The 13,137-nt window shown below is 36.3% G+C and overlaps 1 protein-coding gene across 46 annotated transcripts in view; it reads right to left on the reverse strand.

The window, feature by feature from the left end:
• Tm1 (tropomyosin 1) overlaps nucleotides 1–13,137 on the reverse strand; it is a 76,307-nt gene that overhangs the window by 41,868 nt on the left and 21,302 nt on the right. For 3 of the 46 annotated variants that reach the window (XM_022072360.2, XM_022072358.2, XM_022072359.2), the window contains exon 1: nucleotides 10,463–11,251. The exons of 14 other annotated variants lie outside the window; for them this stretch is intronic. In XM_022072360.2, the coding sequence (XP_021928052.2) occupies nucleotides 10,463–11,251 (789 nt within the window). Of the gene's footprint in view, nucleotides 1–4,024; nucleotides 4,280–10,462; nucleotides 11,318–13,137 lie in introns of those variants that run through there. 29 more of the 46 variants (XM_087347919.1, XM_087347920.1, XM_087347941.1 and 26 more) reach the window with 25 other exon arrangements.

Consider the following 13,137-nt stretch of genomic DNA (forward strand, 5'->3'; position numbering starts at 1 on the left):
GTCACAACCAAAAACAGATCTTACAGGGATGCAGTTTAAAGTTTTGCACTAAGAAAAAAGAGCTAGCAACCTCAAGGGCATAACTCATACGTAGCAGAATAGAAAGGAAGTATAAATATGGCCGTAGTACACTCATGTTACAAGAAACTTTGGCTTCCGACTAATGCCATAAAATTGTTGTTTCATTGATTGTGGAACTATTATTCTAGGTATGTGATACCTAGATTAATTAATTACTGGTATATAATTCTCCAGCAACTAAACGAAATTTCACATTCAAAGTAATGCTTCCAGACTCCAGTCCACAGCGAACAAGGCTTCAAATTTATTTTACTAAAATTTAGGTATGAACTTTTTAGAAATTAGTTCTAAACAGTATATTCAAAACTTGTATCAGTCCCTCAAGACATTCAAGAGTGCATATTAAAAATATTATGCAACCAATTACAGTATACAATATCATATGTAGTATGATTCCATGATGATGATGATGGGCATAGTCCATTGTTTGAGGTAAGAGTAATATTGAAAGAAAATTTTTAGAAGCTTGGTTCTAATCCTATCTTCAGGTGATTGCCACCATTTTGGTAGACTTTTGTTTCAAACAAAACAGTGTCAGCGGTCCACATCAAAATATGGAAAACACTGAACACCATCTTGTATTCTAACCACCGGGACACCACGGTTAATGGTTGGCATACAACATTAGTATCAACAATTCCAGGTTCAAAGTGAAACACAGGTAATGGTGTTGGCAACCATGGGTGAAACAAACAGGCTTAAAGAACAATTTCTGAAGTCCTGTGTATATTAAATGTACCTCCACAAACAACAGACACACCCAACACAACTGTGCAATAAGAAACCATTAACCTTTGGATGTTCTGTTAACCCAGACCTACCTATACCTGGTCTCTCAACAAATATCTGATGGCCAAGTGGTCTACATACCACATCAGAATTCCAAGCTGACCATAAAATATGGATGTATGGATTATCACAATACCACAAATTACAAGTCCCTATTAATATTTAAATCTTAAACAATGCCTCCCAACCACATTTTCTAAACTGAATACTAAATATGTGTTGTTAATCACATCACAAATACTGAGAGCGAAGAAGTTCAATGATATTATTAAGAAATTAAATTTATTTAAAAACAATTACCAAGAGTTTCTGCATGTTAAAATTAATCAAGAATATTTCGGCACTGCTTCATTCAGATCACAAAACATGAAAGGATTACCTTCAAAGTAGTAGTTCATTTACTGTAAGAATTTATAAAAACATGCACATTTTTCCCCTAATACTTTTCCCTCCATTATGCAATATCTATATGAACTGGATAGTTCTCATTCTGTAAGTACACAATACACTTCAAAATTTGTACTGTCATCCAGTGGTCTGAAAATACCAGCCATTTCAACCTTAATCATGCAAACTGCATTACTCAGTTTATGCTAAGAACGCTGTCTTTGAAAAGAATAGTGTAAATAATGAAGGTACTTGCAGAAGCTCTTTAAAGATGAACAGTAAGAAAGATCAAGTAAAGAGATATCCTATCTTTGTTGTAGTTGTAGCACAACTACTAAATTGTTCTGGGTTGATTTCTTGTCACACATACTTTAACGTAACAACCTACATGCACTGAAATATACATATAGTAAACAATATTCACACTCAACTTTCACTGCAACTGTCATACAATCCCAGGAAAGCTGTAATACTCAAAAGTGTTTAATTCCTGACAGAAGTTTTTCATCAGATTATACTACTACTTTCTATTGAACATATGCAACTTCTTACTAGGTTTCACATCAGCACTCCAGGAAGTCAGTCGCAGGTTTTTAATGACTTCAATGTCATCAAAATGTCTGCCTTTCAATTTCAATATTAGTTTAGAGAACAAAAAACAGTCACAAGGTAACAGAACCACACCTTTGGATGCCAAAAAACTTGCAAACAACAATGGCTTTGTGAGCGGAGGCATTATCATGTAAGAGCGACTAACTGCCTTGTTCTCGATAAACTCTTTGAATACTTGCCATTAAACGCTTCAAAACTTCCAATTAATAGTTTCCATTGACAGTTGTGCCCTCAGGAACAAACTCCTTATGAATGATTAAATGATTAATGATAATTAAATCAGTCCAGAAAATAATGGGGCATACTATGTCCATATATGCCTGTGAGTGTATATAGTTTTATTTACACATACTTCTAGGCCATTTCAATTAGAAGTGTATTAACTAAATATTTACCTACAAAAACTGTTACACAAGCACTTCATGTATAATTCTGTAGTACAACACCCTACTGCATTATTTTGCAGATACTCAATATTAGTTATCACCACCACCTTCACATACACTATTCCACTACTACAGTGTTAATCTTTTCTTATAAGTTCATGTTCTGAGCGCACATGGCTGCTATCACATTTAATGCTTCTCTATAGTCATTGCACCAGTGTTGAAAAAAAAATGTTACTTCCATTTTATGGTTGTCCAAAATAATACAAAACATTTGTTAAAATACATAATAAGTTGTTGACTCAACAGCAGACGGCAAGAAACACGCTACAATAAAAATACACTATCACATTAAACAAGTCTAATTCAGCTGCACTACTAAGCTTTAAAAATTTCAAAAGTTTTACAGTTTGAAACTCACTACATATTTAAGCAAACATTTTATATGATTCTTATCCATTGGTTTTCATGGCTGAAGTTCAAAGTATAACTTCAGCTTTTGGGAAACACTGCAGTTCTCATTTTCAAGAAGGATGAAAATGGCAAACACAATGCTTGCCAAACATTTATGAACACCACATAACCAATGCAGCTCTCACCCAAAAGTCAACATTATACATTTTATATTATTTTGGACTAAACCACAAAATGAAAGTCACACTTGTTTTTTAATGCCAGTGCAATGAGTACAGAGGGACAGAACCTGATGATGGCTGTGTGACCAAAATGTGGTGCAATGCAAAAAAAAAACATTAAAAAAATAGAGGACTGGTGTGTGTGGTGATAATGACAACAACAAGGACCTACCTCACATTCAGGTTTCTTGGGTATTCAGAATTAAATTAAGATAACTATATACAGCTGATATACTAACACATATTCCCAATCGTCTTCAAAATTTGTCCAACATGAAGATGACCTACTACAATGGGATTCACATGTACAAATGCCAATAATTTAGTTCATAAATAATATGAACTGTAACAGTAGAATATTGAACAAACATAATTCTCGTATTCACAGTGCATCTTGAAAATTTCTTAAACTAGAGTGAAATAACTTTACTGAACAGTGAACTTAAAGAATTCGTCACACTTTAGCATTCAGAACCACAAAAATTATGTTATAACAAAATCTATGACCTCTTCAGCTTACTTATGACAATCAATTTACCTGACTGGTGATAATTTATTTTATCGGTTGCTATTTAACACACTCTGGTTGTGTATAAATATGCATGATGATATAACCCACTTTTATTTTTGGATCGTCACGTTACGTTTAACATCAATACAGTTCCATCATATTCCAAACTTAAGACAGCCAATAATTATATAACCTACACCACCAAATTTCTGAAAGCTTCCACTCAAATAGCATCTCATTATTATTCCCATACTGTGCCCATTACGTCACGTTGCACATATTAACAGGTAGGATGATGATAACGTACACCCATATAAACCTGAAGAGTATATAACAAGCACATTATGTAATTCGCTAGACCCAATGCATTTTCTTAATTCCTCAAAAAGCAAGGTACACAGACATATAACTGGACACCTGAACTGAGACAATCGACCCAAAAGGTGAATAGCCGCACGAGACACGCAAGACGGTTTGAAATAGTCCTGCCATCAACGTATCGTCGCCTCAGTTAGTCCATTATAAATAAACGTCCGTAACCAGATATATTATTATAAGAGAACGTCGAAACATCACATTCCTCCATTAAAATATTTTACGAAATGACTCCTGAAGGTACTTACTTCTTCCCGGCGCATGAGTTCGACCTGTAGTCTTTTGTGGTATTCCTCACATTCATCCTTGTATTTTTCCATATCCTCTTTTGTCTGTCTCATCTTCTTCTTCAAAACATCGAGAAGAGTGCCCTGCTGTATGTTTGTCGTCATTGTTACACGTTATATATTTCCACAAACGCAAAACCCCTACACTTCACAACCTCGAATATCACACTCAAGATGGTGGCCAACAGAACAACTGATCCAATATGAACCGCCGCACACCAGTATGCATACGCGTACAAGTTGGTTGAAGAACTTGCTTACGACATTAAAGTAGAAATTTCAATTACATGAAACTTCAATCACATAAATTACATATTACGTTTTCTCACTGTAAAGAACTCGACTCGGTATAATATATTTTACTTTGTGGTTTTACTTTGTGACTACATAGGTGAAACGTCATGTATATCAATCCGCCAAACAGTTCCACATCTTTTAGGCGCGGCAAAAGGAGTGGTGGAGAATGTCAATCCTTATGGTAGACGTAGAAATAATATTTCAAGCGTAAATTAAATTTCGAAAAATTAAACATAAGTACCAGAAATAAAAACAATTATAACGTGAGAACAAGTATTGTTTCCAATTGTTTTAAAGGCCAAGGCAAACGAAAAAGTGTTCCAAAAAGATCGCTTCCGCTCGGTATAATAGTACATACTCATATCTAATTGTATTTCACGCCAAATAATTCCGTATCTTTACGTCTTATCTTCTTTGACGACGGCAGTGACGCCCATCATATTCCATCAGTCACATACCGCGTTTCCCATGAGTCACGAAGAAAAAACAAGAATGTTATAACGGACACGAATGATTTATGTGAGTGTGTCAATGATTCTCCTTTTATGGCAGTGTTCGTTTACCAGACATATTGCGTAGACTTACCGCTGCCTTATAGGAAACACTACGTGGCGGGAATTAAGAACACCAAACCTAACATACATGCATGTATGTATGCATGAGTAAAGTGCGCAATATAATTATAATGACAGTAACTGATTCCATGGAGTAGAATCCTTGAGAAGTTGACATTCGCTCAGGTAGCCAAGAAGTTCCGTCTTTTACGGAACACAAAGGTACACTAGTTTTCACAAGAGCCTACCACCAATCACTATTCAGAGCCAGATAAACAAAGTCCACACCCTCACCACTTCCTTAAGCCCCATTTTAATATTATCCTATCTAAGCCTCTGTCTTCTGATCTCTTCACTTTGGCTTTCAAACCTAAACACTATGTGTTTTGCCACGTGTGCTACATGACCTGTCCACCTGATACTCCTTATAATATATGACAATAAGTATGCATGAAGCTCCTCATCACTATAAATTTTCCCCAGCTTCCTTTGGTCCAAAGACTATCCTTAGCACTCTGTTCTCAGCATTCTCAATGTTTTTTTTCCCTTAATAAGACAGCTCAGGTTTCACAGGACAATTGATAAAATTACAGTTTTGTATATTTTAATTTGTCTAATGTATTTAGTTAGCAGACACAAAGAAATAATAATAATGTCACTCTTGCTCAGTCAATCACCCCATCTTAATCATGAGCATGGTTCCTTTCATTATCTCCATTCCTGAGTACCATGTCATGATATATCGTGTACATGGAAATAAAGCACACCAAATGTGTCTGCAATACTTCAGTAAATTGCATACTAACAATGACATAATGCTACTGTGCTTCACTTCATAGGTGTTTATTTACACATCCATTCATTTTGAAACAGCACTCCAGTATGGACAGAGAACAAAACATTTTTGTATCTCACACTTCCAACATTAAACAACAGATGGTACTTACCTCACATTTGAAGGAAGACAAGATTCCACCCCCCTTAATATTCTCACAGTGACAAAAAAAAAATACTGCAATAACTCAAAATTATTACCGCCCTATTTGCAATTCAAAAATCAGACCAAAAAGGTATAAATATCTGTTTAGAACTGAAAGGGTACCCATTCAAAATATTGTGAAAAAGTAAAATAAATATGTAATACACAACAAATGTATAAATGTCTTAAAATATGGGATATAAATTATTTTAAGCTTTCATGGATCTGTGTTGCTGACCAGATGATCAGGGATGATGTACGAGGTACACTCAAATAAAACATCGGCAACACAGGCTTCTTCCACAGGGTGCTAGCACCCGAACTATGCAGGGCAGCGAAGGTTTGTCCCTTCCAACCATTAACAGGACAGATTGATGAACAATTGTTTCAAACACAACATTAAAGCGAAAATTAAACCAACACGTCTATCAAGAATAACATTGTTAAATTAACAAAAATAATTAAGCCTGCCTCTGATATTCACAGAAACGATTCCACACCAGTACTGCGCTTAGTGTTCCTTGTAATGTTTGAGAATGCTAACATTATAACTGCATAAAGTATGGGTTGGTATCTTGGCACTTTTAGTGAAAAACAAAACCTCATAATAAAAATAAATTTTTGGAGTTCACTACATTCACCTTTATTAAAAGATCTGCAACTACAACTTCTACATGAAACATGTCCTGTCTAGTCCGATTAAAGTTCTGACCCAATAAGAACATTCTTAGGCTAATTTTGGCATAAAAAACCCTCTGGCACGAACTGAAGAAATCCAAAATACTTTATTTTGAAATCATCAATAATGTGATTGACTAAGCTGTAGGTTAGTTCCAGTTATAAGGAATTAATCAGTTTTAATCTCATTTGTATAAAAATGCACAATTTTAATGCCTTCTATTTTCTACACAGTATATCCTTTAAAGAGTCCTAAATTGAGAAAACCCTTTTACCACAGATCCTCACGAAGCTAACATGTTACAGTTGCAGTTAACATTTTTCTGCAAAATGTACTTTTAAATACTCTTACAATGCAGAAAAAATGGCAGCGTATTGTGTTGAATTATTTACTTACATAAGTTAGTCTGTACACTTAAAAGTGTAGCAAAAATGGCAGCTCAATATTATTTATTCACATAATCTCTACCCTTAAAATTCAGCGGACATGTTTCTCACCCATGCCTCCCCCGATTCTCTACTAGATGGCTCTAGCAGACAAATCAGGATTAAGTACAAAATTGCGCAGAGGCAGTAGGCTTGTCACTCACTACTCACAAATGCACTCTTCAGAGACTAATAAGGACAAGTTGCCTTGAGCAACTGTCTCAGTACAGGCTAATGAGCCTAATCAGTGAAGAGGAGAAGAAGAAAAAGAAGAATCTCTTCCCTTAAACATATGACACAATGACATCCTAATATAATTTACTCAACTTCCATCAACTTGTGGTCAATAACCTTTATCAAACTTATCAGTATTATAACCATAACACCTGTAAGTCCGGTAAACAAAAATAATAAATATAAAATAAAAACTTTAAACAGGTTGTTTAACTGCTTAACTGTGAAAATCGTATATTGTGTATAATTACAAGTTAGAAAAAATACCCATCTACCATTAGGGTAACTTCCGTGATGGCATAAACAGAGCATGTGGTATCTTGACAAATATTTAAGGCAACCAATGTGTATTATGCAAAATACCACTTTATATCATATTTTTATAATTCAATGAAATAAATATTATGTAGGCCTTATGAATGTATCTCTGAGCTGTTTCTAAGAATAATAAAAATATTTCCCCAACACATGATAAACACACTTCAACTAAAAGTTGCATTATTCAGAGTCCACCCACAAAACTGATGTTACTAGGGTGAAGTCCCAACTAAGGACTTGGGATATGATAGGATGACAGCTGGTCAGCTCATTCATGCAGGCCAGAATACATATTTTACGAAAATAGACGACTGCTACAAATCCCAGAAACCTAGCCATCCATAATCTATCACTTGATCAGCTACTGATCAAATTAAAATATATTTTAATTTTATACAATTAAATGGGGGAGACTTTCTTATTTCTTTGATGTTCAAATGTCTTTTAAAAATTATTAAATAATGAAAAAGGATTAATATTGCACTCCCAGGCTCTACATGTTATTTACAATTAAATGTATCTGCAGACATGACATCACTTGAAGGAAGTTGTGGAGGCCAATACGCAGCAGAGCCAATAAAATGTAAAACTTGGTTACCATCAGGTCTAAATATGACCAAATGAATGGCAAGGATATGCTTTGATAAGAACCCATTCAATATCAGGAAGTTCAGATTTTAAAACTTCCCCCACACAGATCTTTCACATTTCACCCAAAGTAGTGGTCTGTTCAAGAGCTAGATGTCATAACATTACAGCAGTATGTTTGGGTATAGCCAACAACCTTTCTCACTATGCATTATTTACAACAAACACATTTCAGCCGATAGGCCATCATCAGTGTCAGTTACAAAATTGTTTATATTGATTCAATAAGCAGAATAAAATGCAACTTGTAAAAGTGTTCATCAGTAACATTTGCATGTAAGCAATTGTGTAAAATGAATCATAAAATGCCACACAATCTACAGGAACATTAAGAATGCTACTGGCTATGATACAAAACAATGAATTTAACATTTAAATAGAATAAGAATATTCTTGCGTCAGACTACGGCTTTTGATTTTTCATATTCACTGGCAGAGGTCCTACTCACTTGGAAAACTGAGCGCACTAGACACAATTTAGACCACTGCATCACAGCCATATTCCAGAAATTCAAAGAAGTCTTTAGTCTTTGAAGAAGTCTAAATTGTGTCCAGCGCACTCATCTTACAAAAAATGTAATTCTTAAAGTGTGTGGCGATGGTGCGTTCTTGAAGCAAACTACTTTTTGGACATTATCCAACATCCCAGATCAAATAAAATACTTTTCAGAGATTGCAATCTATCTCCAAAATGCCATGTTTTCTTTAATCTGGGATGTTGGATAATGTCCAGAAAGTAGTTTGCTTTTACAAAAATGTTCCAAGTGAGTAAGGCTCCTACCAGTGAATATTAAAAATCAATAGTCACACTCTGAAGTCAGACTTCTTCTTGTCACATTTTAATATAATATTCAGCATTTTATACCTTATCCAGAAGTGTCACTGACATCGACGATGGCCTATGGACTGAAACAAGTCTGTCATAAACAAATACTATATAGTGAGAAAGACTCTTGGTTGCACACAAACATACATATTACGAACCAAATTATATGAAACGATACAAAACACTGTAGCAGTGTTTTCAAGTGTGGCCACATTCAACAACCATCATACATATAAATATGAAAGTAACAGATTGAAAGTACTATCAATTTCTTTTCCAGGCTTAATTTTATTTTTGTTTTGTTTGAATAAACTGGGAACCCTCTTTTCACATTCAATGACTGAAACTCCTCAAATACACCATCCAGATCAAAATTTTATTTATAGTCAGATGTAGACACAGCTGCAGGATACTTTTATTATTATGCACTGCTGTTTTAAGAAATTCAGTATAACTTTAGCAGTGACTGGGCACTGGCTTCATCTCTGTTTATACTTATGCATCTTCTGCTTATATAAAAATATTATAAAATGGTTTCAAGACCTAACATGCATAAAACTCCAAATTTTTGGATAACAACTGGCACTCTACAGTTAGCAATGAAAGTAGAAACACTTCATACAGCAAACATATATTATATGCGTCTCTGCCTCCGATTAGTTGCATTTGGTGAATTCTGAGGAAGAATTTGTTCAGAAAAACTTAGAAACAGGGGCTATATTTAACAGTGGCCAAGACACACCAGACTAAACAGCTCTATCGCAAGAACAAATCCCTGTTGATTAGAGTCAACAGAGAACGTGGTTGCGCGCCCTCCTAGCATGAAAATTCGCCAATAAAACACGAAAATTATTCAAATGTTGGCTGCCATGTAGTTCAATGCCCAATACCATCAACGACAAAGAATTTTTCACCATATCCAGAAACTGGTTTACTGAAAGTCCTCTGTCAGAGTCGGATTATAAATTCCTATCTTTCCATTTCGCTACGGACGATTTGTTAGGTACTAATAAACGCGAGAGCATTGGAGCAATGTGTTTTCGTCCTAAACACCCCACCGCCCGCGTGTACAGACATATCAAAAACTGAATACCACAATGGACTACAAAGCACATGTACCTAAAATGTGCAAGAAAAATACAATTTATTGTCACCGGTAACAAATCCACAACAAGGAACCAAGATTCCAGTTCACTTTACTCTGCACGCAAGACAAATATATCTCAAAAATAATTTATATAACTCGACGACAGAGTACAATCAACGAGATGTGACGTCACGGAAATGAGAGACGCTCCTCCTCTACCAGTCACGTGAGAAACGTTACGACACGAGACAAATATGTCATCTGAAAGAAGTACTGCTAAGCCGCACAGAATGCACATCAGCTGATCAGTGATGCTAAAAATCATTGATATAGGAAAACCAAGTGTACTGACCCTTTTAAGCTGAGAGTTTTTAATATTTTGAAGTTCGTTTCGGATGATGTTGAATTTCATAATCGTATCGGAACCAAATATTGAAGAACCAAAGGCAAATCCGGGATAGTCGGCACATCTTCTCTGTCTTCGTCTTGCTTCCCTCTCAGCAATAACCTCAGTCCTTTCGCTCGGGCATCGGAGCTTAGCGAGCTCCTCTGTTTCGGGGTCTGCATCTACGGTTTCTTCGTGGTCACTGTGACTGCTTCCCTCTGCTGCTGGCCGTGCACTTGTACTAATATCGTCACTGTCAACAATGCCACTTAAAGTTTGCTGCGCACCAGTTTCCACACATGCAAAATTTTCATTGCGTCGAAGTGCCTTTCGTTTTGTTTTGTTTCTTGTATCATGTGTTGTAATATTGTCACTCGTTGTAGCATTATTTGTGGCAGTTTGCAGTTGAGATAGTGGTTGATGACGACCTCTTGCTGAGGGAGTGATGCCACGACCCTTGGAAGACGACAATGTTGTCCGTATACCACCTTTCCCCGTGTTATTTTCTGCCATACTCGTTACCACCGCCAACACACAATCCCTGCCATCTTGAACTGCCGGCCGTGCGGTCACTGATGTGAGCGCCGCCACACGGCCGTGCTTCCCACCAACAGACGAAAGCCTGACTGGCCGTGAGCGCACTGGCGCACAGCGGTTGCCGTGTGAATTGTTTGTCGTCTTCCCTCGAGCGCGACTAGATTTCCAATAAGACGTTGGTACTGTTATTTTTGAAGTACACTTCTCACGCCTGCGCATTACAATCATTGCTCTAGTTCCTTTGATTTTCGCACGACACCGTCCGAATCAAAACCTAGCATGCAAACTGCTTCAGCTCTTCCAGCTGACACTATATCATTTTTTTAGGATTTGGCTGGAAAGTTAGTCTACAACCCCTCTACATTTCTCCTCACTACGTCATTACTAAGGGGATGCTGGCAGCATCTCTTTCTGTGGTCCATATTTGGCCACGTGACGGAGCGAACACAGTGAACTGATCTATTTTTAAAGAAGCAAGCCCGGGTGATCTAAAATTAGTCCAAGATTACATTACTCACAACCCTATTCATGCTTCTCCAACGCAAGTGAAATCATACTTCTTCCGTAAAACTCTGAATATACGGGCCCTTGATTTGGCCTTTTTCGGGGATACTGTAGGCGAAAACATCAAAAGCAGAATCTCGTGTCATGCATGTTCGCTTCATTTTCGGAATGTCCGCATTTCAAATCTCCACAATGGACAACCTGACTGACATTTTTCATATATTCCTCGGTCTCTCCGGAAAATTACTTAGATACCAATACACATAAACACGGCGATAGAGACTTCAAAGTTATATCCAACAAATTTTCCGTTGACGACTGTCTTCTGGGTTGTAGCGCCGTTTAGTCTGATATAAATTTACCAACGTTTCCTTACAGCCTCCGCCATTAGGGCATTTCAGAAGTTATACGACGACGATGATAATAATATTTTCCCAATAATAAATTCTGTCTACAGCTGCGAGCAATAAAATAAGTGTGATTCGAGCAGGACTCAGTTTTTGTGTCGATCTATGCATGAGCTCAGTAAATCCCGAAAGTTAAAATTCATTTTATTTTTGGGTTACACTTTTATTTTAACCGAATATAACACAGACAACACAATATTTAGGTAGAATTGAAAGTCTGTACAACAGGAAAGTATATTTAACTTCTGCCTAGAACGTATTACTTATTTAATTCAATGCATAAATTCGTATCAGTAAGATATAAAAATTATAATTCAGAAATATGAATCATTGTTCATTGCAGTGAGTCATTCGACAATAATGTAGCGTCAGTCTCCAAAAAAATTCTTGTTGTCAATGACCACATAATATTGTTTCTTCTGAATCTGAATAAAATAGACGAGTTGTTACCAAACCAAGTAGCGCGGACCGATGTTGTGCTCGTTAAAATTATGGAAATCCTCCAAACCTGAACTACCAACTGATAAAATTGTCTGTGTACTTACTCATCATAAATATTTCGTAAAAATCAGTTCGGTTTGCAGTAATTATGCAGTCAAGATGTCTAAGATTAGGCAGTCTTAGAACTATTTGTTAGACGTGTTATTTTCAATTAAACTGAAACCCTAGCATTGTTGGTGGCTTAAATTAAACAGGGGCAAAGAAACGCAAACCGCACGTGTTAAAGCTCTGAATATTACAAACGAATGTGGCTTCAGTTCATTAGTAAACCCTGACACGGCAAGACGTGCTTTGTGTAAAAATGGATTCGTGACTTTTAAAGCAATCGAAAATGTTAAAGGATATCGATATAATGGGCGCAACCAGTCCTGAGGTAGAAGGTTCTCCGGTGGAAAAAAATAGGTGGGAGAAAATATCGAACAACTTTCCAGACATTCGGTTCTACTTATCGACTTGGAAACGGGAAGAGCGCCCCCAGTGTATTGTGGGTGGCGAGGTTCTCGCAGACAGTAGTTTCAATGCAAGAAATTTGCATAGGCACTTAATAACAGCCAAACAATCTTTGATGGAACTTTCCTGTGATAACATCTCTCAAGATCAAGTTTGAAGCTTCGTCTCTTCCTGGATTTTGGATTTATAAAAAAGACCACTCGGAACTCTTTTACTAGTCTACTTTTTAGAACGACATATGTG

This window comes from Zootermopsis nevadensis, unplaced genomic scaffold (genome assembly GCF_977971745.1).
Source record: "Zootermopsis nevadensis isolate Lab colony 2312 unplaced genomic scaffold, Znev_1.0 Znev_ptg000012l, whole genome shotgun sequence".
Lineage (NCBI taxonomy): Eukaryota > Metazoa > Arthropoda > Insecta > Blattodea > Termopsidae > Zootermopsis > Zootermopsis nevadensis.